The 25,922-nt window shown below is 39.8% G+C and overlaps 2 protein-coding genes across 2 annotated transcripts in view; one reads left to right on the forward strand and one right to left on the reverse strand.

Moving 5' to 3' along the window:
• The window catches only part of MTRES1 (mitochondrial transcription rescue factor 1), a 244,769-nt gene that overhangs the window by 129,929 nt on the left and 88,918 nt on the right, over positions 1–25,922 (reverse strand). The window lies entirely within an intron of this gene.
• On the forward strand, positions 57–24,917 carry RTN4IP1 (reticulon 4 interacting protein 1). The gene is made up of 9 exons (XM_061460173.1): positions 57–452; positions 2,417–2,568; positions 3,448–3,516; positions 3,749–3,873; positions 9,104–9,152; positions 10,697–10,833; positions 12,993–13,176; positions 14,553–14,645; positions 24,801–24,917. Exons 1-9 carry the CDS (start codon positions 188–190, stop codon positions 24,915–24,917), a joined length of 1,191 nt encoding a protein of 396 aa, XP_061316157.1. The 5' UTR covers positions 57–187.

The raw sequence follows: 25,922 nt of genomic DNA on the forward strand, positions 1-25,922 counted from the left end.
GGTGCCATTGGCAGGACAGCCAAGAAGACGGCTACCGATTGGCAGCGGGTGCCGCCGGGAAGAGAGGAGGAAGGAGGGCAGGCCGCGCCTAGCCGGCCCGGTTGAACGCGGAGGCGAGTGGGGAGTTCGGCAACCCAGCCCGATCCCTTGGAGGTCTGGCTACGCTGTCCGGTCCGGCTCCCCAGCCATGTTATCGCGGGGCGCAGCGAGCGGGTGGGCTCGGCGCGGGGCGGCGCGGGCGGGCGTGCAGCAGCGGCCGCCACCGTTCCGCGGGCTCCGCGCCTCTCCGCGAACGCGGTCTGCCATGCCCTCCTGGGTCATAGACCGGTACGGCCGCAACGACGTGCTGCGCTTCACCAGGAACATGGTGTTCCCCATCATACACTTCCCGAACGAGGTCATCATTAAGGTTCACGCTGCGAGCCTGAACCCCATCGACCTTAGCATGAGAAGTAAGTGCCGAGCCTGGGCGGTCTGGCCGGGCTGGCGCGATGGCAGAGGTTGCGTTTGGATCTGCGGCTTCTATATGGTCCCCCGGCGGCCAAAATCGGCCAGATGTTGTGACCGGCCTGCCCCGGTGGGAACCTCTCTCGGTAGTGCCTTAAAGCAGGTGTTGCCCTGACTCCTGTGTGAAACCGCCTGTTTATCATGAACCCCTTTGAAGTTCCTAGGGGTGAGCAGTACAAAAAGCCATTGCCTTTCTGAAGACAGGAGCATGTATGTTGCAGGGGCAAGCATTTAACCTGAGTGACTAATTGTTGCTTTCTGCACGCTTGCAGCTCAGCTTCCTTCTGCTAGTAGCAAGACTATGGTGGGATATATTTCCTGGCCTTCTCCCCTGTTACCACTGTGTGAGTGGTGGTACTCTTGACCAAGAGACTAGCCTTTCCATGGAGCAGCATTCCCCTTGAGGGGTGCTGGATTTTCCTGCCTCTTTGAAGTGAAAGGAGCTGAAGGTCAAAATTGCCACAAAGTTGGCACATGCGATCAAATCAGAGTCACAGAGTGGTTTGGGTTGGAAAAGACATAAAAGATATCTAGTTCCAAACTGCTTGCCAAGGGCAGGGACACCTTCCACTAGACCACGTTGCTGAAAGCAGTGTCCAGCGTGGCCTTGGAACACTTCCAGGGATCCAAACCATATTCGTTGTCATGCCGTTGCTTCCTGTGTTGGTACCTGGGTAGCTGCTGTCATTTTGCCCAGGAAATCTGTATCTTTCACTGACCAACTCTTTGTATTGGATGCATTTAACCAGATTTTTTTCCCTCAGTTTCAAGATTTGAAACACAAGAAGTAAGTCGTCGTAGCAGAAGACCTTATATTTCACATTGGCAAGTGATCTTGCACATCAAACCAGATTCATTAGCACATTCAGAGATACCTGTGGGAAGCCTGCCAACAGAGCTGTAATTTGCGTTTGGGCCACTAATAAACTAATTTTAAAAAATCTTTGTGTATAGTTGTGGGTTTGGTTATGGGACGTGTGCTGAGGATTCCTGTTGAATGACCTATCTGAACTGCTGGGCTACCACTGGTATTTTGAGTCTGTATTTGGGAGAAACTACGTTTTCATTCTGCTTTCGAGGTGCTTTTTTGTCTGTTTCTTTCAAGTATTAAAACACATCCTAGCATAGTAGGGCACCTAGACAGACTTGTCCAAACACTTGAAAGGGCATACATGCCGGAATGCAGACTTTTTTTAGGCTGAGCAGAGTTATTCGATGGATAATTCTGAGAGCAGCATTTAGCTGTTGCTTACTGAATGGAAGTTCAGGTTACTGACCTTAGGGGATGTGCCATAATATCTTTTACAATAGTGTTCGTACTGCTTGTTACAGTACTTTATCTGAAAAGACAGATTAGGTAGGTTAGATATAAGGAAGAGGTTCTTTACTGTGAGGGTGGTGAGGCAGTGGAATGGGTTTCTTAAGGAAGCTGTAAATGCTCCATCCCTGGCGGTGTTCAAGGCCAGGTTGGACAGAGCCTTGGATGACATGGTTTAGTGCGAGGTGTCCCTGCCCATGGCAGGGGGGTTGGAGCTAGGTGATCTTAAGGTCTTTTTCAGCCCTCACTATTCTATGATTCTGTTAAATGGGAAGTTTGGAGTTCTTTTGGATTTGTAGCTACACAATGGTGTTGGAAAATGGAACATTTCCAGTGGACTTATTAGAATTTCTGACGGTGTTATAACATGCTAAATATTCTTATAATGGAGAGCCATTTCCTGGACAAATAAGCATAATGAGATTTGCTCTTTATTTGTAAATTCTATAAAAGTATAAAATGTTGCAGATTTTTTCCATGCTAAATACGTATGAGGCTTATCAGGTACTGACAGTGCTTTCTAATTGGAATTGTTCAGTTAATAAATGAAAACTCAGTACAGTATGTCATGGTTGATTTCATGTGTTGCAGGTGGTTATGGTGCAACCGCATTAAATATGAAGCGGGATCCCCTGAAACTCAAAAGCGAGGACACTGAATTTCCATTGACACTTGGTAGAGATGTCTCAGGTGTTGTTATGGAATGTGGACTGGCTGTATCTTATTTCAAACCTGGAGATGAGGTGATACCACCGATCTTTATTTTTTCCTAAATTGTATAGTTAAAATGTACTATGAGATGTCCACCTTTAATTTTCCTGTTGAGAAAATTCTTTGGATTTTTGTTCTTTTGATGTTGTTGCACTCTGAATGAGGCCTATCTAGCAGTAAATTCCTAAATGCCTTCTTCCCTACCTTTTTTTTTCTCTGAAAAACATGGTCTTTCCAAGACTTGCTTCTGCAAGTTAATTTCTTTCCTGGTTTTGTTGTTTTTTTTGGTTTGTTTTTTTGTGGTCTATTTCAGTGGTAGCAAGAGAGGAATTTATTTGTGCACACTTGTGGTGCTTCCTCATTTTTGAATGAAGATAGAATTATAACAGGATGCAGGAAGGGATTAATTTCTGTGATTTTTTTCATAAGTTACTTAGGATAGGAGCTCTGGCATAACCCAAGAAGCACTGTCTGAGGCCCCCCCCAGAAGTACTGATATTGTTTGCTTTCACCATCAGCAGTTGCTTTCACATCTTACCAGTTTTAGTATAGCCATTTCTGATTACACACACATAAACATGCACACCTTGCCTACTCCACCCCCTATCCCATCCCCTCCAATATGGGCTTTCCTGGCATGGAAATAGTTGTGGGGTTTGAAAAAATTGTCTTATACACAGGATGGTAAAATTTATTCACATACCTCTACAGTCCTTCATTTAATCAGTCTTGTAATGTTTTTTTTTTTATTTTTGTGTAGAGTAAGCTAAAACTGGTTTCTGATAAGCAATAGTGAGGACATTCTGCAAATTGGGAAAAAAAATAATTTCTTCAATGAAGAAAACTTATCTGTAGGTACAATCATGTGCGAAGTCCACAAAACCTGATAGCTGTTTTCTGTTTGGTTTTAGGTGTGGGCAGCAATTCCTCCCTGGAAACAGGGCACACTGTCAGAGTTTGTGGTTGCTAGTGGAAATGAGGTAAACGTTCAAAAATGTGGCTAATAGACAACAAAACAAGACTGGCACTTTTTTCATCAGTGTCTAAGTAACTGTTTATTTCTTAGTGCTTGGCTTGGTTTAGATTCCAGCTAGTTACAAAGATAGTTGAAAATGTGGAATACAAAATCTGCAAGTCAGTAAAGCTTATTTAAATATTTCATTGTCGCGTAGGATCTGCTGTGTGACTTACATATCATTGATTTTATTCCAGGTGTCTTTTAAGCCGAAGTGTCTCAGTCATACAGAAGCTGCCTCCTTACCATACGTAGGTCTCACAGCGTGGTCTGCTGTTAACCAGGTTGGAGGACTGAACCAAAGTAATTGCAGTGGGAAAAGGTGAGCAGATAGTTCTGGTGCTAAAACTTTGTGGTTCATTTTTGTACCGATTAGCTGCTTCGAAGACATGTCCAACAATGAAGAAGATTGTTACACCATGACGTTCACAAAGCCCAGCTGGCTGAAGATGTTAGCTTCAATCTACACGACTGCTGAGGGAGATGTCTTTTAGAGGGAGACTTGGATGAGGATCCTAACTGAAGTGTACCTAGTCACTTGCTGCTGTTTTCCTCTATATAGTGACTATATAGAGGTAGTTCAATGCATATCTAATGTATAGAGAATTTAAGAGTGGTATCTCTAGGAATTTATAGGGACTTTGCCTTTCTGCCTGCTAGGACGGCTACCAAATGCAGTATCTTCTCTGAGTTACTTTGACAAGTCACAAAATGCCCTCTCAACCACAGAGGTGTGGTTCTCTCTGTTCCTGCATGTGTGGGCCATTTGGAGCAGACTGGTTTTCCAGCTTTTCAGAAAGAAATGAGCAGGTGACTGGGTCTCCCTTGAGCTGTAGGCCAGAACTTTTAATGAGGTCAGGAATGCAGAAGAGGAAAACTTGAAAGATAAGCAGGCAAATCAAACAGAAGAACGGGCTTTGTTTATCAGCCTCTGATCAGATATTAGCAGATGGAGGACAGAAGACAAAAAATGCATTGAATGATTGGAGCAGGTACCATTTTTCTCCTGACAATTGAAATTTGCAATTTGTTTGGCCTTTGGATGTTTATGTAAACAGATAGCAAAATGTTCAGAATGGAAAGAAGGGCAAAAGTAAAAATACCAGAATCGGGGAAAAAAAAAAAAAGTCATTGAAATTACTATGTTGCACCAAAAATTTAGGTCATAGAGTAATTACTGGGCAGTAGGAGTCTAGATGCCTGACTTCTTATCTTGAGTCTTTACTTGTAATGCAATACATTATAAAGGACACTAACTGAAATTCTTCACCCGCATCCTTAGAAGGTAATAGATTGAGTAGTTGTATGTCACGGTAAATTTCATCATGAAAATATCAGATGACTGTTCTGAAGATAAACAATGCTCTGAGAAAATGAAATTGCAAAATTTAAAGCAGTTTGAAAGGACATCACTGAAATTAACTTCCAGCTAGTGACAAAATTCTAGTTATGTTGCATTCCATTTTATTCTTCAGTGTTTAGACTTCTTTTTAATCTTAACTTTCACGTATAAATAGAATTAACCTAAAGATATATTGGTAGGCTAGCCTTGTTTAAAGTATCTTTCTAATCTTCAGGTAAGTGTTTAGACAGTTAAAAGTGAAATTCAAACTGCATTATATAGTGTCGTTACATTTAATATTTACTTTTATGTTCCCAATATTGAATTTCTCTGTCAGCAAAAAAATTTTAATGTACTTAAAAAGTTATGTTTCCCATCTAGTCATCTTGAATTGTAAAAACAGCAGAGAATGACTTAAATGATGGTAGCTTTTTTCCCTGAAAAATATATTGTAGGAAAATATATAAAATTAATTTAAAGGCCTGTGCAAAAGTACATTCCATGAGCTTTGTATTACTCTCTCAAGACAATATAATTTCAAAAGACAAGAATTTACATCTTAATTTCTTGAAATAATTTAACATATTTGGCAAGAAGTTACCTATGTATGTGATTTTACCTTGGTCTTTTTGTTTCCTGTAGGTGTATGTAAATAGCTATGTATGTGTGTATGTATACACACAACAGTGTGTCTTACTTTGAAAGAGCAGTTCCTTGATGAAAGCTACTTCACTGGTACTTTATTGCAGTGTTCAGACATCTTAGAGCAATATTTTTCTATAGGTGTGTATTGTTTTCTTTGCCTCTTTAAGGTGTAAGGGTCGGCTAACCAGAAATACTTGCTAATAGTCCAGCATGTTGATCTGTCAGGAGTATCTGCTGCATCTGCACACACTTTCACAGATTCTGTTTTTACAAGTTACCTGAAGTGTGCTCACAGTGTTCGTGCTGCCTCCTGCTTCACTATGACCCTAGTTGTTTCTCCGTAACTTCTATCCAGGACCACTGTAATTTATGTCAATATTCTTGCACAAGCTAAAAGTGAATGTTCTTGTTATCCAAAATGTTCTGAACGACTCCGCTGTTTTGAAGTTCTCTGGGTAATACCCGGAGACCTTCCGGTACATGCCAGTGTCCTGTTTCAGTAGAAAGGTGGTATGTTTGTTCAACAACAGTGCGAAGTATCTTGCTTGCTGTATTCAGAAAAAGCACAATAAAACCAAACCTGACAGTTTGGGAAATTCTTGAAAACATTTACATTAATATTAAGTGAAGGTTTTTATATACATGCAGTGTTACTAGTTTATGTGTTTTAAGTATGCTGGGCAGAGACGCTGGATTCTGTTGCTGTAAGTTATTAAGCGTACACTCCTGCTTTATATTGTTTCAGTGAAAATTTGAATGATACCCCGAGAAAACATTCTTTTCAGAGTCTGTATTATTTCATCAGTTCATCTGTTGAGAAGTACAAAGTGAGTGAGGTTGCAAAACTTCTTGATAGAGTAAATGCTTCTTGGTACAGCAATAAATCTCTTGGGGATTTTATTGGCATAATCAAATAAAATTTAGTTTTATATACATATCTAAAATTGAAATATTCAAGCAATATAATACATTGGTGTCTAGCTGAGTCACTGAAAATTTCTAGTTGTTTATAATCTGAAGAAAATGTTAGTCCTTGATCTGTATACCTACTCCCCACCTCCTGTCTTTTGCGGGGACACACACAGCTGAAACAGGTCCTGGCTCTCTGATTCGAGTTCCTGACCATACCATAATTCCAAGTGGTGCCCAAGGAGAAGGTCTAGGCTCCTATGTTATGCTCATCTGGAGAGATCTGCTGACTCTCTGACCATTTGAACTACTAAAGCCTTGTATAGGGCTTGGTGAATACCGGCTTGAATTATGTGCCTTTGTCAGAAGGGAGTAAAGCCTGGAGTATGAACATTTCTTTTGTTCTTTTGAGAGAACAGGTTCTCTTGGACCTCTCCTCAGGTCAAATAATTTGTTAGTTTGTTCCTTGTACACATGTTTATATATTAGTTTATTCCTGAGCTCACAAACAGGTAGTTTCTCTGGTATGTTTTCTTCTGGCTGTATTTTCCTGAGGCAATACAAACAAAACTGTGCCTGCTTTGGCACTTTCCGCCATCTGTGTTCCTTTATTACCATCCTAACAGGTCCTGCACCTTCAAATGCTTCCCCACTTCCTTGTGTTCTGCCAAACAATGTGTCTTGCTGTCCTCAGTGCTATATAAATGCTGAATGGTTGAGCTGTGGCACATGGACATCCTGTGCAGATGTAGTTGGTCTCTGAAGCAAAGAGTTTCTTGAAGTCACAGTGTATGGAGAAAGCTTTAATAATTTGAATGTTTGGTAGGAAATAGCCCACGTAATATAGGAACAAACCACATCTGGAAATTATGAAGAACCTCAAGGACTTTTACTGAACTGGAAAACAAAACAAAACCAACCAAACAAAAAAACAAACAAAAAAAATCCAAGCCAAGTAGCTCCCCCAAACTGAAAACATTCCCTGAATTCTTGAGCCAGATGTCCATTTTAAAATGACATCTTTCTCCAAAATCTGTAGTGCAAGAAATGTGCTTTAAGCAGGGAGTAAAATTGGAAAGGCAGTTTGACAAGTTTGGTTTTTTGTTTTGGGTTTGTTGTTTTTTTTTTTGGAAGGATTTTATTGTGACTGTCCTTTGTGAGGATAAAGATGGGCTTAACCTAGTATCTTGAGTGTAACATCCCTGAGCCTTTTCAAGTATAATAAAATCTAAATGTGAATGTTGCTTCAGGCATCTGTCGTTGGAAGCATGGTTCTGAGGATAAGTACATTTTGGCAGATTTAAAAGCTGCAGGCATTGTGGTTTCATATTCTTTATCTGAATTTTGCAGCTTGGATCAGTGAAATAGGAGGGAATGGAATCTGATCAGTTACAAAAAAAGAAGCATTTTAAAATGGATGCTGTGACCAAAGCCAATTCTCTTAGGTTACGTCAAAGAATTTTTGTAAACTGAGACTCCAGATTGTATAGGACAGTTTTGCACTGTAAAAAGCAATTTCCTTCAACATCCAGCACAGTGAGATTTAAGACAGGAACATCACCAGCTTCCAAAGGTACTGAATTTTTTCTGGCAAACAGAAGTCTTGAGAAACATGATGTTCCCTAATCCTATGCCAAGACTTCATCTTCATCTTGGATCTTCCTTTGTCCTAGAATTAGCAAATGAGTCCAGAGTCCAAGCACTGTTTCTAGCTTCGGCACCAAGTCTTTCTTACACTTTGTGAAGCTTAATTATTTAATTAAAATTTCTGGATGAAATTTCTGAACATTAATTTCTGAACATAATTTCTGAAATTAGGCTGCCAGCAGTAAGGTTCTCACACAACTGAGCTTGCATTCATTTTCATGAAATTCAGGGTAGTGTGTTCAGTTAATGAACTCCCACTTGCTAATAATTTGGAAATACATGCCTAATCCTCATTGTGTGCCAGTTTTCACTAGAAAAATTCTACTGTCTTTTTTACTGAAGAAAAAGGCAGATAATTTAATAGAACTTAGATTTGTTTATGGCAAGGCTACTTCATTGTATTTTGGGGGGTTTTAGATAAATAGTATGCTATATGGAAAACTATGTTCTCTATAATCTGAAGTTCCCAATCTCCCTACAATGTAATACTAAACTACTTTTTCTTTAGATAATGCCAATTTTTATAAAATGTCGATCAATCATATATTTTTTTTTTTACTTTTTTTTTTTGTTGTTGTTGTTTTGTTGTTGTTTTTTTTTTTACTTTAGGAGATACAACAGTGGAGTCTGGGAGAATGAAAGACTCTTAACTGATTTTGTCCTGAACTAAGCAATTCTGTTTGGGAAAGTAAGGACAAGGACAGGGGTTTTGGGTGATAAATATTACTGCCTGACAGCTCTACTGCCTGGATTTAGTGGAAGGTACATCTGAGGAAGTCTCATTGGCTGTGCTGAGACAATGCTCTTGGCACATGAAACAGGTAGTGAATAATGTTAAGTCACATTATTCACCATCGGAAGAGTTAACCACTAAGTAACACTGAATAACAAATACAGTCTTCTGCTTAAAACAGTTTGATGTCAGAGATGTGTAAGAAGCATTAGAATACATTGATACAATAGAGTTTATTTAAAAAACTATTTAATATATTTTAATTTTCTCTTACAGAGTATTAATATTAGGAGCTTCAGGAGGAGTTGGTACATTTGCTGTACAGGTAATATAAACCAGCATGCCCAGGGTGCATCTTCAAACTATTCAATATTAACAAAAAAAACTGAACAGAAGGCAACTGAGGAAAGGAATAGTGAAATTGCAAGCCAGTGCAGTCGATCTGTCTGATCGATCTGATTGGTCTGATTGATATTTCCAGAAGTGAAATATTTTCAGATTTATTTGCTTTCCATGTTACATTGTATTGGGTTAGAATAGGGAGCAGGGACTTTCAAAGAAAGGAGGTGTGAGTGTCGTTGTGTATTGGAGTAGGTCGTGAAAGATTGCATTTCACAGTTTGGGTGCAGGAAATCTCTTAATTGGTGTAACCTGAAATAGGTGGCCTGTTTTCATTATCTTTCAGTCAGCTCTGCTCCATAATATGAAAAGAACTTGGGATGCAAGTAGAAAAATTGATTGAGAATGTATCATCTACCATGACTGTTTCAGATGCTCAAATGATATGAGAGGCACCAGGCTTTTATGTGCAGTGTATGTAAAGCACAGTGGCTTAGATGAACCTTCCCTCACTGTCTTTGTCCTGCTGCCCTTCTGTCTGTCTTCATTCTGGTAGCTCTACACTTCAGAGAGTCAATATGCTCTTTTATTGATACATGAATTGTGGAACATCCTCTTTTCATGCTGTTCTTTAATTTGGGGGTTTTGTTTCTAATCGGTGTTGTATCATGCTGAAACATCTTTCTCTTGAGAATATGAAAAAAACACTGAAATTTGGTGATGATTTCACTGTGTTCCATGTTACTAGGCCATAAACATAGTGTTTTTCAAGAGGCTTACATGAGAATATTTAGTGGTATGCTATGCCTGATTCATGATAAATAAGGTGGTTAAATTAGATCAGTATGAAAGGCCTACCAGCCACTGACTAGTTGCAATTTCTACCTGATTAATTCTGAGTAAACTATGTTCATTAATCCAGAGTAAATGTAGAAACCATTACTGCGAGTGGAGAACGAGGTTACAGAACTAGAAAAATCCTTTATTTTCCTGTAGCCTTTGGAGTACAAAATAATCTGATATCATCCCTGTGGTAAATCAGATGACTTCCTTCTTTTTCTCATTATTAATATTTAAGTTATTTACAGTGAGGTAGATGTATTAAATAATGAATAGGTAGGAACATAAAATAATTTAAAATATTTACAAATATTTAGTGGTTGATCTGGTGACAGTTTTGTAGATTGGTAACTTGGACAGTACTTCTTGGTGTGTATTTAGCTGTCAGATTCAGATGGCAAACTGGTATTTGAAGCCTTACTTATCCTGCGACCCGATATCTCTAAGTGGCATTAAAAACCACACTCCTTCCTCCACACCAACTTCTCCCTCCCCAAAACTTCCTTAAATACTGATAAATTCTTACCACTGTTTGTCTGTGGGATGTGTGACAAATTATGCTGTGTTGGAACACAGTCCCCCTACTAAAGGTGATCATTTATTATATAATGACTTTTTTAAGTTGTTCTCAATGTTTCACTAAATTTTAAACTTTGGACTTCTTTTTTTTTTTTATATGCTTGTTTTCAGCTAGTGAAGGCCTGGGGTGCTCATGTGACAGCAGTTTGTTCTCATGATGCCAGCACGCTGGTGAAAAAACTCGGAGCAGATGATGTGATTGATTACAAATCTGGAAATCTGGAAGAGCAGCTTAAAACGTTACCCTTGTACGTGTTTGTGTTGCTTAATACTGAGATGAAGGAGTTGGCGGTTAGAGCTGCCTTTTGATTGCTTGACTCCAGTCTGTCAGAACTCCCTCTTTTTTTGTTGTTCTTCACTGGTTTTTTTTTTTGTTTTGGTTGCTGAGGGTTTGTTATTTTTTTTTCCCAATTTCTAAAGCATTACTTTGTAAAGCAAATTCATCCCACCGCTTTTTGAATGCAGTTTGCCAAGTGAGTATCCCAAGCACAGATTTCATTGTAAGACTAAGACAGTTAATTGGGCTTGTGGAGGCAAGCTCACTTTCACATGCCTCTGTTCAATGACTGTGAACAGTTTTGTCAGGATCTTGGAGCATTTATAAAGAATAAGTGAAATGAATAAATGAAAGTAAGTCTCAGAAATCCTGTGTGAGGTTAGTAAATAGTAACTTTCCCTCTTCTAGGGGGAAGAACTGTGTCATTAAGCAGTTAAGTGACTTGCCTGAGGGTCTTTAACCACTGTGCAACTCAGCTGGGAGTAATTTCTCTTCTGTAACATTGGATACAGCTGGCTCTGATAAACAATCACACTTATCTTGTCACAGCAGTTATGTTTAAAGTAGTTTGGGGGTTTTCTCTGGAACTGAAGTATTTTTTGCTTTTGTAGTCTTTCCATTTGTTTAAACTTTGCATACTGTGACTTGTATTTAAATACGGTATTTACGCTGCTCTTTTTAGCTATATTGAGTTAACTTGGGGGGGGGGGGGAAGTAGAAGTTGTTCGATCTATGAAAGAATCTTACTGGTAACTGCTAAGAAGGCATGTGCCCTTTAGCTGATTGTCAGCAGGATTGAGGTCCACTGTGGGGGCACTGTCTCTCTGAGTATGGGCAGGACCTGCAGCTACACAGTTTGCAAGCAGTGCTAAATTTGCCTTTGTGCAGTTTAACATCTTAAATACTGAACACCCATTCTAGCAGATGACCCTTTTAGGAGGTATCAACAGCAGTTTTATGATATGGTTAAGCTTATCAGTCAGGTATACTGAGAGGGATGTTTCTACTTCCCTTTTCAGTTGTCCTGACTCTTCAGACCCCGTAATGAGCTAGTTTTTCCTGGAGCATTAGTTCTCATTATTTTAATTGCTCTTGACAGCTAACAGTTAGGTTGGCTAAACTTTAACATGAAATTACATCCTTGGAAGACAGGCAGGTAAACTGTCTTCCCAAAGATAAGAACTTTTCTATTTAATTTGAATAATTTGTTTTTTGCTTTTACTTGTAAGTTCCTTAGATGTATGTGTAAATATCTTTTGCAGTTTGGAGATTGCTGGAAATTTACAGATGAAAATGAGAATGAGCTGTGCATCTAATAGTATAGGTACATAGCTCCTTGTTGGCCTATTCAGCCTTTACAGGCTCACATGGCTGGGGAAGTGAGAAGGAAGGCTGAAACTGTGGCTTGTTGCCACAGGCTGCATATACCCATTCCATGGGGGGAAGGTTTTATACTCATTGCATTGTTAGGTTCTACGTCAGATAGGTAGATGGGGAGAAAAGAGCTACGAGCAGAGGTAAAATGTCCCCAAAATTAATCAGGAGGTCAAGAAAGACTTTTGGAAATGAAGCTGAGGATTGTGTCACAGAAAAGATGTGAGGAGGTAGGGGTTAGTAATTTGTTTATGTAACTTTGACCACTGGAATTGACTTTCCCTTGAGAACAGCATGTACAGGAGATGTTCCTAGTCAGGGCATGAGTCCAGGCTAGTTTTACATTCACATACCATAGTGTTCAATGCTAGGACCAGACCTCAGGACTGCTGTAGTAGTCTCAGCGGGAGGGAGGAGATAGAGCTCTAAGCTTTAAGCAAGTAGAGAATGTAGTTGTGCGTGTAAGAGTCTGCATTTTGGAGTTTAAGTGAGGTTTAAGTTCTCTGAGTAGCTTGTGTCTGCTATGCAGTGAATGGGCAATAACCTATAAATATGATTTGCATTGTACAGTAAATAAAGCTGGGATTTAACTGAAGTCGGGGGACTTTCTTGCCACTGTCTTGCAAGCAGATTATTTCATTGCGCTGACACATTAAAATGTAAACTATAGCAAATTTCTGATATGAATTAGCTTAATTATGATGAAGTTATTTTTCCCATATTATGATTTTAAACCTGTTCTTTACATGTCTGCAGATTTGATTTCATCCTAGATAGCGTTGGTGGATCCACTGAGAAGTGGGCTCTAGATCTCCTGAAGAAATGGTCAGGAGCAACATACGTTACCTTAGTAACACCTTTCCTGATCAATATGGACAGACTTGGAGTGGCTGATGGCATGTTACAAACTGGATTCACTGTTGGTTCCAAAACTGTAAAGGTATATTATATATTTAATCTTATGTAGTACTCTAGTGGCTTCCTTTGTGGCGTGGATGCTAGTCATGTGGTTCTTCTGGAGGCATCTGTCGTATTTTCCTCATATATCATTAAGTAGACTTCAGATGCGTTTCTATTCTTTCCTTCTTTCTTGAACTGAAAAAAAAAAGATGTGTTGGGGTGGTAGTGATTGATGTATGTGGTAGTTTGGGGTGCTTTGAAGTTTTGATTCCTTATTGTGCTATTTTACTGTGGCCTTTTCCATATGGCCTCACTAGTGAGTCCTGCTGACAGCTAGTGTTTCATAGTAAACAGAGCAAATCCCTGCCTCATTGTACTGTGGGTAATTTTGCTACTTGCTTTAGGCAGTTCAGGCTTTCTCTCAAAACATTTTTCCATGACTGGTTCTCTTCATCCTATTCCAGCACCAGAGAGTATTAAAAGTGGTTGAGAGTGGCTAGAAAGTCTTTCATCTCTTTCATGTTCATGTGTCTGGATGGTGATACTGATTTTTTTTTTTTTTTTCTGTTTTTCATAAGTGGATCTTAAAACATTCTGCCAGTGGCCAGATCAGTGAAGCTTCTTAGAAGTTTTCTTTCTTCTCTCAACATGTGTACTTGCTCTCGAAATGAATGCATTTCAAGCAGTTGCTATGGTATTCCTGTGGTGCCATGGTTGAATGAGATTCTAAGTCCTGCACAAGTACTTTCAAAGGCAGGCTCAAAAACAAAATGAGAAGGCTGGAAAGAAATCATAGATAATGTAATGTTTCTCAGTGTGTATGTTTCTGTGGTGGGGAGCATTGTATGCCATGTATTAAAAATCATCTCTCTGGCAGATGATGGCTGGTATCTCTTGTTCCTGTAACGACTTACTCAGAGGAGTTGCTCTTGACTTGTGGTTGTGAGGTCTTCCCAAAATACTTTTCATGTGAGCTGCCATATGTCACTGGATGGTGATGACTTTGGCAGATGTGATGGAGGAAAGTTTAATTACTGACACTGAGGTGTAAGGTTCTGAATGTCACATTGCTGGGTTTCTTTCACCCTCTTTGTGAAAGCGTATAAATATATAGCACCATTTCTCTCTTACATAACAAACAATGTTTTTACTAGCTGCAGAGACATGGTTGTTGTTTTTCTCAGCTAGCTGACCTGTGCAATTGAACACAAAATTCACCCTGATCCTGTTGTGGTAATCCAACATCCCTGTCTGTACATTTAATCCACATGCTTAGGTGTTATTTTTTTCAGATGCTAGCATATAATTTCCATGTCTTTTCCTTGAGTTACTTCTCTGGATCTCCTGTTGTTTGTTTCAGTTCCCATTTCAGTTTTCTCTCATAATTTTTTAATATGTTTGTGATCCTTCTTGCAGCATCTCTTAAAAGGAGTCCATTATCGGTGGGCATTTTTTATGGCAAGTGGCCCAAGTTTGGATGAAATTGCAGAACTAGTTGATTCTGGAAAGGTACGTTTGTAATGGTTATTTGAGTATTTGTGCTGCTTTGTCTGAAAAATACTGTAGTTCATAATTACAGTCACAGTGAAGAAACTAGTTAAGAATTTACTTGCTGCAGTTTCTAACTTCTGAATTTGCATGGAATTTAGGAGTTCATAATCCTTAAAACTCTTCTGCTTTCTCCCTCTCCACCATATCTGTTTTTAAAAACACAAAGCTTACTAAGTTGTGAGGAAAAAGTGCCCAATGATTGTTTATTTTTTCCCAGTCATTTAGAATGAACTCTGGTGTTGAAAATGGTATGTTTTAAGAGGCCTCATTTGGTTCACTTAGTCAGAATGAACATGACTGTGTATGTCTGCATACACAAAATTGCTTAGCCTAGGTGATTGGCAGTCTGGCTCATAATGTGCGTAGAACTAGAATATTCAGGTTATTGGAGGTCTTAGACAATCTGCATTGGCAGAGTGGTGACAAGAATTTTGTGTTTCATTATTTCAGTGCTTCAGAGTATAATGTTTGTGCTAATTCAGCACAGTGACTTGGAGTATCATGAGCATTTGTAAGATTTTGGGGCATCTTTTAGTGGACTTGTGGGAAAGGTATGAAATGGCAGGTGGGCTACTGTTTTTCTGATTATTTCAGGTTTATTGTTACCAAATGTGTGTGAGAGTGAGCAGTTGATTGCCTGTTTATTGGACTGTGTGGTGCAGGTCCTGGCAGTGTCCTCATGTTGCCAAAATTCTGTGAGTAGAGAATATGGGCAATTGTTGTTAATCTTTTTATGTGGTACCTAAGCAGAAGAAGGAACAGAATCTGCCATGATTTGGTAATTCCGGTACATGAATTGTCAGACCATCTTGTGCTCAAAATCTGTGCATATTAGTAAAATCTAGATCCGTCAATGAGCGTTGATCTCCTTTTCTGCTATGCATTATGTTCCAGAGTGTTGAGATGAGTAAATGAATTGCTATTGTACTTAAGGCCTGATTGCTTCTATTTGCTACCTCAGTGCTGGTGATCAGAATAAAAACCTTGTGAATTCAGCCACTCCTGTTTCCCTGTCATGAGCAGTGTGCTGCTGACACAACCAGTGGAAAGCCTGTGTTTCCTAAAAAGTTAACTACTCATAAATAGAGGCTGCAGCAGTAAATAAGCTATGGCGGAGTTTGTCCCTGGCTACAGCTTTGCACCACCCTGTGGTATGTCCAGTGCTGTAGGCATTATCCCATGATCAATAAAGATCCTAGAGGATGCTACTCACTGTGTGATTGCATACAATCACACTACTGAATTAAAATTGTCTAAGAAATAGAAATGCCCTTGTCTTTGTTCTTACCGTTTGTCCTGATTTTTAACCAGTCACAACTTGTTTTGTGTTCCTGCCTTATTTTGTGCTCCTACCTTGTATGCAAAACAAATGCAGAATATACCCATGAAAGCCTCTTGGGAAACACCTGTTTATGCAATAGAGATAGGGCTTAATCCCTGTTCTCTGCCTGATGATCTGGACAGGTGAATTGTAATGCCATCTAAAATGTACGCCATACATGTATGAATGTCCTAATGTACTTTTTGTTGTAAGATGATAGTGAGGACAGAGATGTTTGCTTAGTCTTTTATTCTCCATGCAAAAAGAGGTCATAGTGCCAGACTGTTTATCTGCATAATCATTATTCTAGCAGCCTTTTACTCTATTTTGTAAAATGTTGCAAACACCTGTGCTATTGTATTTTGTAAGACCCAGATGTGTTCCATTTAGATAGATGTTAATAAGACCGTAACCTTTATTGTCTAGAAACAAGTGTTTCTGAAATGGACAGATCATCCATTCAGAAGAGTAGGTGCTTGGAAGAAAGGCAGGAGGGAATTACTGGAGGAATCATATCATCATTTGCTGTAACTAAGTGAAAGTAAGTGGGAATAAATGAGGAAAAAATGAGAATTAAAAAAAAACCACAAAGCAATAAAGTGTAGCAAGATGACTTGGGGAAGCCAGTAAAGTGAGTTCATGTAGTTGAACATCTTTGTTTTGATTGAATACAGTTTTGAGTAATACAGCTGTAGTTACTTTTAAATTTCAGTGAATCGTCTTTTCTGCTACAGACATCTAAATTTTGAGATTGTGTGAAGAGGAGAGCAATTGCAGAACTCCTGAAAATGAGAGGCTTTTTTTCAGGGAAGTATAAATTGTGAGGGGGGATTTAAATGAAGGAAATTAAAATGAGATGGTGGTTTAAAGAGGTGATGTTACAGTAAGTGAAGCTTTGAAGAGCATATCCCCGAAGCTGTTACAGATAATACTGATTTGACTGTTCTTTCTTTTAGTCCTTTTTCACCAATACAGATTTTTAGTTCTGATGAGTTCATCATCTTCCTTTGTGAAAGCAAAGGGATTCTCAGTCTTTCAGTGGATAAATAATAAGCAAAAAGGGCATTTTGTTTAAAGATTTGGTTTTTGCAGATGAGCTTTGCAGCAAGAAATAGAGATTTGCAAAATGTCAGGTACGAGGAGAAGTTCTTTTAACAGCCTTTTTTAACGGTGAGGAGAAGGAGAGGATTTGATGAGCTGGTAGTGCAAGGAAGGAGAGTAATTCTCCTTTTGTAATTTACCTGCACATCAGCTCAATTCTGGGGATTGTAAAACCATTTTCAGTTTATGAGCTGTTTTCTCTGCCTTGCAGCTAGATGTCTTGCAAAGAGGCTATTGTGAGACTGAGGGGCTGGGAGGCTGCTGCAACAGTAGGCACGGAGAAAATCACATATTTCCTTGTCAGATTTTAGAGAACTGGCTACTTTTTAAGCTCCTGGGAAGTCCCTGTTGTGGAATGAACTCTGCCAGTTAATTATGAGCCAGTAAGGACTGGCTTAACGTGGGCCTCACCAAATGAATTGACAAAGCACATGTCAGAAGCTGGGGATCTCTTTCCATGGCAGAATGTTCCTGGTGAATTAAAAGGTTCTCATCTAAAGACGGCTGGAATCAATCAAGCCTTTAGTTCAGGACGCAGATCTGCTGGCACACCATTTGCTGAAGTATCATCGCTGGTCTCTCCTGCCAGCACTGTCACTAAAAGGCTTGCTAGGAATTAGTTCTATGTATTTGTGGTCAGTGTTGTGAATTTAACATTGGCAGCCTTTGGTTTTGCTGCTTACTTAACTTTTTCCTTCTCTCTGAGGTCGTGTGGTTTAGTACTTGGTGAAAATACACCAAATGTGTGTAACTGCGTAAGTTTGTAGAAAGCCTCTACAAAGTTTGAGCACTTACTTTGCCTTTTATAAAGCCTGATGCAGGAAAGCAGGCTCAAAAACCTCCTTAGTGTTGTAAGAGGAACAACTGAGTATGTTGTATGTTCCTGCTGGACCAGGATGGATGTGGGTTAATGTGGAGCCCTAACAGAAATTTGAAATTTCCATTTACATTCAGTGTCATTTAAATGCAGTGCAGAGGGGTGTGTGTGTGTGTGTGTGTGTGTGTGTTTTCAGTATTTCTGGTGGCTTAATGCTCTTTCCTTCAGAGTTATATTGAATGGGCTGATGGGTGAAAGCTGATTTTGCAGAAGGAAGACTAAAGAACAAGTAGAGTTTCTGATTATGACATGAATAGGTCATACTCTGTGTTGTTTGCTTTCTAGATCAATGTTACAGCACAGGCATACATAAGAAAAACTATTGCATGCTTATATTAATGTAATTTGTGTCTAGTATTGATTATACATTTTGCTGAAGACATTAGATGCTTTTGACTTCGCACCTGCTGTTGTGGTTTGGAGGACCGGATGCTGACTGCTCTCTGGCCCTGCTGCTGTCTTCCTGTGCAGTGCTGTACAAATCACATAATCTTTTGCTACCATAATATTTCTGTCTACTATTGAGGGCTAATGCCCTTTATCCATCTTTGGTAATTTGCTCTGAGATGCCCTGTGGAATTGTTTTGTATTGCTAGTCTTTACTGTTGAGGAAATACGTAACATGGATACAACCACCCACTTTGACATTACCTTGGGTAATGCCTCCTTCACTCTCCCCGTCTAAGAAAGGGCGCTAGCATCGCAGGTCTGTAATTAAATGTCTGCGTTGACTAGAGATCGGTCCTTCTCCACAGCTCTCCTCTTCAGTCACTCACATTTATTCTGACAACTGTCTCTGCTAAATTGCAAAGCTTGCATTTTTTCTTCTTCTCTCTTTTTTCTTTTTCTTTTTTTCTTTTTCCTTTTCCTTTTCTCTTTTTCTCTTTTTCTTTTTCTCCTCTTCCTCTCCCTTTCCCTTTTTCTTTTTTTTTTCTTTTTTCTTTCTCTTCCTTTTTCTCTTTCTCTTTTTTTTCTTTTTCTTTCTGGTTTTGTGTTTTCTTGTTGCTTCTTGTGGCTTCTGCTTGCCAGGTTGGTTGGCTGGTCCCCAGAGATGTTGATCAAGGAGAGGTTGCAAAAAAGCTGTTCAGTTCTTTCTCTTCCAAAAGTCCCTTCTCTTCTCTGCATTTTGTCATGACCACCAAGGAAACCCCACTGTGATTTTCATTAAACCACATCTGTTCCTGTTCCTTCAGGACATGAGAGCTTGCTCATGTTCTTCATGAGGGTGCTGTGTGATTACATCATAAAATGTCTGTGAAAAAGACTAATGGAAAGTTTGCATTCTGTGGGGATCTAGGGTTAGGATATGTAAATTCACATAAACCACAATGAAGTCTGGACAAAAAAAAAACACCATATACCAGATATTTAATCAAATGTGTTGCTTTAGCCTCATGTAATTGCATATTCTATAGAAGGTCAGACCCAGTGTTTTGAGCTCTAGTCCCCTGATGTAGGAGGGAATTACATCCAGGATAGTGGTGAAATGTGAGGTTTTGTCTGTTGTGAGTTTAATTTGCTGAGATGAGATGCAGATCATGCAGGACTATTCTTCTAATACACTGTATAACACATAGTATATAGTATATGTAATATATATAATAACATATGCTTTCATATATAAAGATGTATACTCTCATATATATATATATATATATATATATAAACACGTAACTGTACTAAAATTTGTTGTTGTTATATGATAGCATTGCCCCAGATGGCTTTAGTTACCAGCATAAGTATCAGGACAACTACCATGAATTTGAGTGCTAGGGGATTCCAGAAGTGAGAGTTGGTCTTTCCTTTAGTTAATACTTCTTCAGCATGGTTCAGTAGGTAACTAAACACAGGATCTTCCTCATTTCTACTGATTTAAGCTTGGGCTAGGCTGGCACACACTACAATTCTGGGCTTGTTCCAGTTTCTTACTGTTCTTGATTATGTTCTGTAGAAGCTGTTCTGCCAGAGCCAATGAACTAGATTTTTTTTAAAGCCTTTTCTACGTTCAGAACCATACCCTGATAGTCTGCTTAACTGGGATTCATCTTCTAGTAGTTTAATAATTGTTGATGATACTCGTGAGTCCCTGTGGGCTGCTGGTAGAGGCTGGATATGAAAGAAGGTACCTTGGTTTGAAAAAGTCAATACAGTTATTGGTAAGATGACTGTGGGAGTAGACGCCAGGACTGTGTTTCTGTTCCTGTGTCTGAACCACTGCAACACCATTCTTCTCACAGGTGTGTGAGACTGGATCATTGGCTCATTTTTACTTCTGTTAGGCATTTGGGACAGAGATATCATGTACCTGTTATCCTTTAATGTGCTCTTGGATGAAAGTACATATTTTCTGAAATATAATCTAATAAAAACCATAGTACTGTATAGCTGAAAAGCTACCCACAGCACATGACCAGAGCTAGCTGTTCCAGAAGGTGACAATTTCTAATCTTTGTCTTCAGTGAGGTTTGGCCCTAGAACCTAATACTGACAAGCAGTATGAAGCTCAGCATAGATTTAAGGTGAAGGAAGAATGAAAAAAGGGGTGGAATTAAGACCCAGAGAACATGGAACTTGAGTACAGTTGAGGAAGAGATGCTCAGTTGAAGAGAAGAAATGTTAGAAACAGCAGTGTCCCAAACCAGCGTTTTCTCCATGAGATGACAGTGAAGTACTGAACAGGTAACTAAATGCTTAGTTACAGGACAGGGACTGTTCTCTGTAATGATTTCTGTTCAAGTCTCTTGTTGACATTGAAGGGAGACTTACTGAAGGCCATAGGAGAGTATCAAGCTGTGCTTTTGTGTTCCTTTACCACATTTGGGCAAGGTGGCAATTTCTGGAGGAAGACAGCCTTTATCCTTTTAACTCAGCTAGTTAAAATGGCAAGTGGGTCTTTCCATTAGGGCAAGCCTCAAGAGGATTTTGATGTCTGGTGGAGCACATCACAGCTTGTGTTCTGTAAATACATGAATATGTTTTCCAATGTGTGTGCACAAGTATACGACTTAACCAAGACATGAGGAGGCTGTGTGTGCTGGGAGGCAGCAGCAATGAGAGAGGTGCTCTGCAAAGCAAGGCTGCCCTGATGTTTTGACAGGGCCGTCCTTTACAAACCTGGGGGAGAGCCAATGCACTGTCATTGCCCTTGGAGTGAGGGGACTTTTGGTCTGGTCTCAACTAGCCTTGTTCTGAGGGCCTCTGGGGCTCGGTTCGTCTCTCTGCCGAGATTTCAAGGCTGTAGCTCTCCCTCCAGCGGCAGGAAGCAGCTTCACACTCACTGCAACAGCTTGCGCTATAATAGGCTGATCAAAGTCGTCTTCATTCCCTTTATGTTTCATACCTTGTCCCTCCTGAAAAATTCAAACTATCCTTGCTACCACAGAAGTGGGGCCCTGAAAGGGTGGGCTTGAATTTGCCGTTAGGAGGAGTGTGTTTCTGCTGACCAGTCAACTCCTGCCTGTGCCTGTTCACTGCCTGCTGCATTCAGAGCTGTGTTGAGCGGGATGCCACTTCTGTGCTGTGTGTAGGATAGCCTTAATCAGCATCAGCAATTACTCTTTTTTTTTTTTTCCAAACACATGAGTTTATTTCAGGAGACCTGAGATTCATTTCTATACTGTGCCCTGCATCGGAGAGAATGAAGAGGAAGAAAGTACCTTTCAGGCCCAATCTGTTTTCAGATAAGCATTTCAATGTGGCTGTGTGTAATCCTTTCTCTCACAGACTTTAGTTTAATCCCTTTTCTCTGAACAAATAGGTGTCCTCTGGCAAGGAACTGATGCGTGGCTGTAAATAGGCAGTGTTTTTATTATCCAGTTAATCTCCATTTGTTATCACACATTCAGCAACAGCAGACGTTCCCCTACTTATTTGTCTGTTCACAGGAAGAAATTTTATCTTAGTCAGTGGATTATGGTAAAGGCTGAGTGAATCACTGTGCTGCAACACGGTCAGCCCTTTCAGGGCTATTCAGACAATGGGACTGACCAGCCAGCCAGATAAAATGTTTAATGCTCTAGATTGTCAGGATCATCAATTTAGTATTCATGTCTCTATAGCACTGCCTAAAGCCAGCGTTGAAATGGAGCTAGAAGTTACATCAGTGTAGCAGATGGGCTTTGAGTGAGTGCGATACACATGGTGTTTTCCACTGTGAGGTTGAGTTTAGGGTTCCTCTGAACCCCTGTGTCACCGCTTTTCAAATGTGATGGTTTGAACTTTACCTAATAGGCTGAGGACATAACATACCCTGTTCTGTCAGGGTTACAAGCTACAGCCTACAATAAATGAGTGCAGGTGCCAGAACACTGAAGTGTCTTGTTAATTTTTTCTCACTTGCTGCATGTCTGAAATTAACTCCTGCCTCTTTCCCTGTAATTCTCTGTATTCACATCCCTTGTGCTGCTACAATGCTTTCTTCCCCAAGTACTTTTCCCCTCTTCCTGGCCTCCTGCCCTGTGAGGGTCATTTGTGTGCATAGTCCAGCAGGTGAGTGTCTGTATAGTTTATTTCTTAACTGAAGCACAGCTTTGTGTGTAATTGCCATTAAGTACTTGTACAAGTGCTGCACTTGTGCTTGGCTCAACAAGGTTACTGGTTACTGAATTGTAGGGTTTTTTTGCCAAACTCCTGCTTTGAAAGCAAGGGTTGCTCTTCCACCAAAGTCTACTGATCAGCAGTACGTTCCTCTTGCTGATAGTCACATCAGCTGCAGTTTACTTGCGTGCTCAGTATACCCAAAGCCATTGTCTCAGTGATTTTGCTGCTCTAGGTCCATGTCCCTGACCTTGTGGATACCCGAGATGACATTTTTGTTTTGTGCTGGATGCTGACCAAACATGATTTTGTTTTGATCATTCATGCCCCACATTTCATCCCCAGTTGAGCAGCAGAAAGTGTTACTATCTTTGTGCGTTCTTTGCTGTGTTATTATTACCTTTGCTTGAGGTTTGTCTACAGCCATTGTCCTGGCAGAACAAAGGGAAAAAAGGACCCAGCCTTGTATCATGCAGCATGACAGATTTGAGGCACTTAGTGAATGTATTTGCACAGCTGCTCTCATAGTGATTTGGCTGCTAATTCTGACTCTAGGGGGGTTCACTCATTCCTACATTTCTCGCCTAAAAAGCTTCACATTACTGCTAACCTTGCCTTGAGAAAATAAAGAAGAAAATCTAGTAAGATTAGGCCATACTGCAATGTAATAGGGTAGATTATTGATGTCTTGGATTACTGTTATCATATAAGCAAACCCAGTATTTATTTTAGTGCAATGAATGGACTTAAAGGCACTGTGTATGAATAGTTGAGAAAAGGATCTACATGAGTATGGACAATGCATTTGTTGTGATGTTGGGGAGGGTGCAAGGTGGCTAGTGCTGCTGCTTGGAAAAAGTGCATATGAAAAAGTACATATGAAAACCTTTCCTTGGTAGTGCTGTACATCTGCCTTCTAAACAGCATGTCTGAATACATACCCCTTGTCTTCTGGTAAAAGTAAGCAAGCCTTTTGAAAAATGGCCCTGTTCTCATGCTGACAAATTGTTTGTGTCTTTATTGCTGTTGTATTCTTTTTTGTATTTAGTGAGACACATGCCTTACCAGGAGAGGGCAGTTATCAGTTTTAGAGTACTCAACAAGACAGCATGTATGCTAGTAGCTGCAAGGAAAAAGCATGAAGATACCTTTTTCACTGACTCAAGTTAGCAAAGATCTTTTTCTGTTATAGCAAATGGGCTGTTTGGATCTTTGTTGCTTCAGATCTTCATCACTGCAAGAGATAGCTGTAGAATCATCTACTATTACTGTTTTCCTCTGATAAGAGGATTAGGATCAGTTCATCAGTGCAAAAACATGCATAGGGCTAGTGTTAGGGGAGTCCAAGGTAAGTGACTAACTTCAGGAGAGGTAGGATTTTTGGGAGGAGGTACTTTTGTACACAGATCTTATTTTAGCCTTTGGAAGGCTGACTCAGAACTGGACTGAGAGACTAGAAAAAGCTTCTTCCCTTGGATGAGCAGTGACAAAGTATTTTTCAGAAGCAGCTGATATTTCTTCTGCTTCTGTCAGTACCTTATGATGTCTAAAGAAAGTGTAGGGTTTTGGGCTCATGAGTTAATATCTGAGACAAGGAATAGGTTAGTTTCACCTTCATTATTAGAAATGAGTGTAAAGCAATCCAGAAGGCTACTCTACAAAATTAATGCCAGAATAGCAGTTGATGCAGGCTGGGCTTAATGATGTATGCCTGCTGGAATACACAGTGGCTGGGTTTTCAAGTGTATATCTAAATGATTCAGCAACAAATGTTTGTGGGATATTTTTTGTATTTCACGTATTTCATTTCAAGTCCTTTACGGGTATTGAGGCATGTACTGATGCAGACAGGCACTAGATTCATAGGTATCTTTGAAACAGCTGACCTTTTAAAAAATTGTGGGTTTAACAAGAAAACCAGTGGAGACATACAAGAAAAAAGATCTTTTCCTCAGTTTATCATAGTGGACAACAGTTGCACCACACTGTCAGCTTTTAAAGGGGCTTAGAGCCTTGACTGGTGACCCTATAGTTAAGAGTACCAGTTGAGGGCTCCAGATTGTGCAAGTAGAGATGTTTCAAATCTTGGGAAAAGAGCAGCAGAAAGCCTTGTGCATGCAGAAGGACCCCAAAAAAAAGGTAGAAGCCAGTGACTACATCATTTAGCAACTTCTGCCCTAAACATTATAAAGTAACTTCCCCCTTTCTTCATTTAGTTTTAAAATGGGAAGGTGATACATTATTGCTAATGTAATGATATTTTTTCTTTATTCTATAGATTCAGCCAGTTATTGATGAAGTCTTCTCTTTTTCTGAAGTTCCAAAGGCCTTTCAGAAATTGGAAGGAGGACATGCACGTGGAAAAACAGTGATCAATGTAATTAGTAAAAAATAAAATATTCTTCCTGCAGTCAGTCCTCTCCTGGTAAATTATTGCCCTTGAACATGTATTGGTACACAGCAGCTGTTTCTTCTTTAAAAGCTCACACGGGTTGCATAATTAAAAAAAAAAAAAAAAGAAAAGAAAAAAAAAGAAAAATCTTTTAGAAAAGCCTCTCTGATTCCTTCATGCTCTGCCTTTGGTAACTGTTAATGTCCCATACGTATTTTTACATGTAAGCCATGCTAATGTAGTTGTGACTTTTGCAGAACACCCCTCCCTCTTGGAATAAGAGGAACAGCCAGCAGCATTTTTTGTTGGTAGATCATGGAGCTTTTATTTTCCAGATGTTTTAGCTAAGTCCCAGAATTGTAAGGCATATTTGTATGTAACTGTCCAAATGAAACTTGTGCTGTCCTTTTTCCCCTGGCCTTTCCTAGTTCTGTTCACCTTTATTAATACATATTATTACTCAGTCTAGCTCATTCTCAGAACCTTTCCCTGTAGTAACTGGTCACACTGCGACCTCAAGCCTGGCACTTTAATCTTGATATGGCAAATTTCTCATGGCAAAACTAATCTGAGTAGAAGCATGGAACAAAATCCATCTGCAACTAACTGATAATTGTTCTAATTGCCTATCTTCTGGCACAGAGTCAGCTGACTACAGTGTTTATGCAGGTAGGCTAGACATGATTTTGTCAGTAATCAGGAGAGCCTGTTTCTGCCATGGCCCCTGTCACTGCTGCTGGGGTGAAGTGCTTGAGGGTGTATGCGTCTGCTGCTCTGTTTTTAAACTTACCATTTTGCAGAGACTGGCTACAGAGTGACTTGCCCTGCAATTATGCAGGCAGATCAAAGGAAAGTGGTAACCTCTTAATTAGAGCTGCACATACACTGTGGTGCAGCTATGGTGGTGGAAAAAACATGTCATACAGTGCTTCCACCAGGGGAAAGCAGCAACAGCCATGAGAACTGTGGTTCCATGTACAAATGCATTGAACACACGCTTTTACAAGA

Source organism: Pezoporus flaviventris, unplaced genomic scaffold (genome assembly GCF_033815535.1).
Source record: "Pezoporus flaviventris isolate CSIRO_AGI_PZ_B2104156 unplaced genomic scaffold, CSIRO_AGI_Pfla_v1 ptg000031l, whole genome shotgun sequence".
Lineage (NCBI taxonomy): Eukaryota > Metazoa > Chordata > Aves > Psittaciformes > Psittacidae > Pezoporus > Pezoporus flaviventris.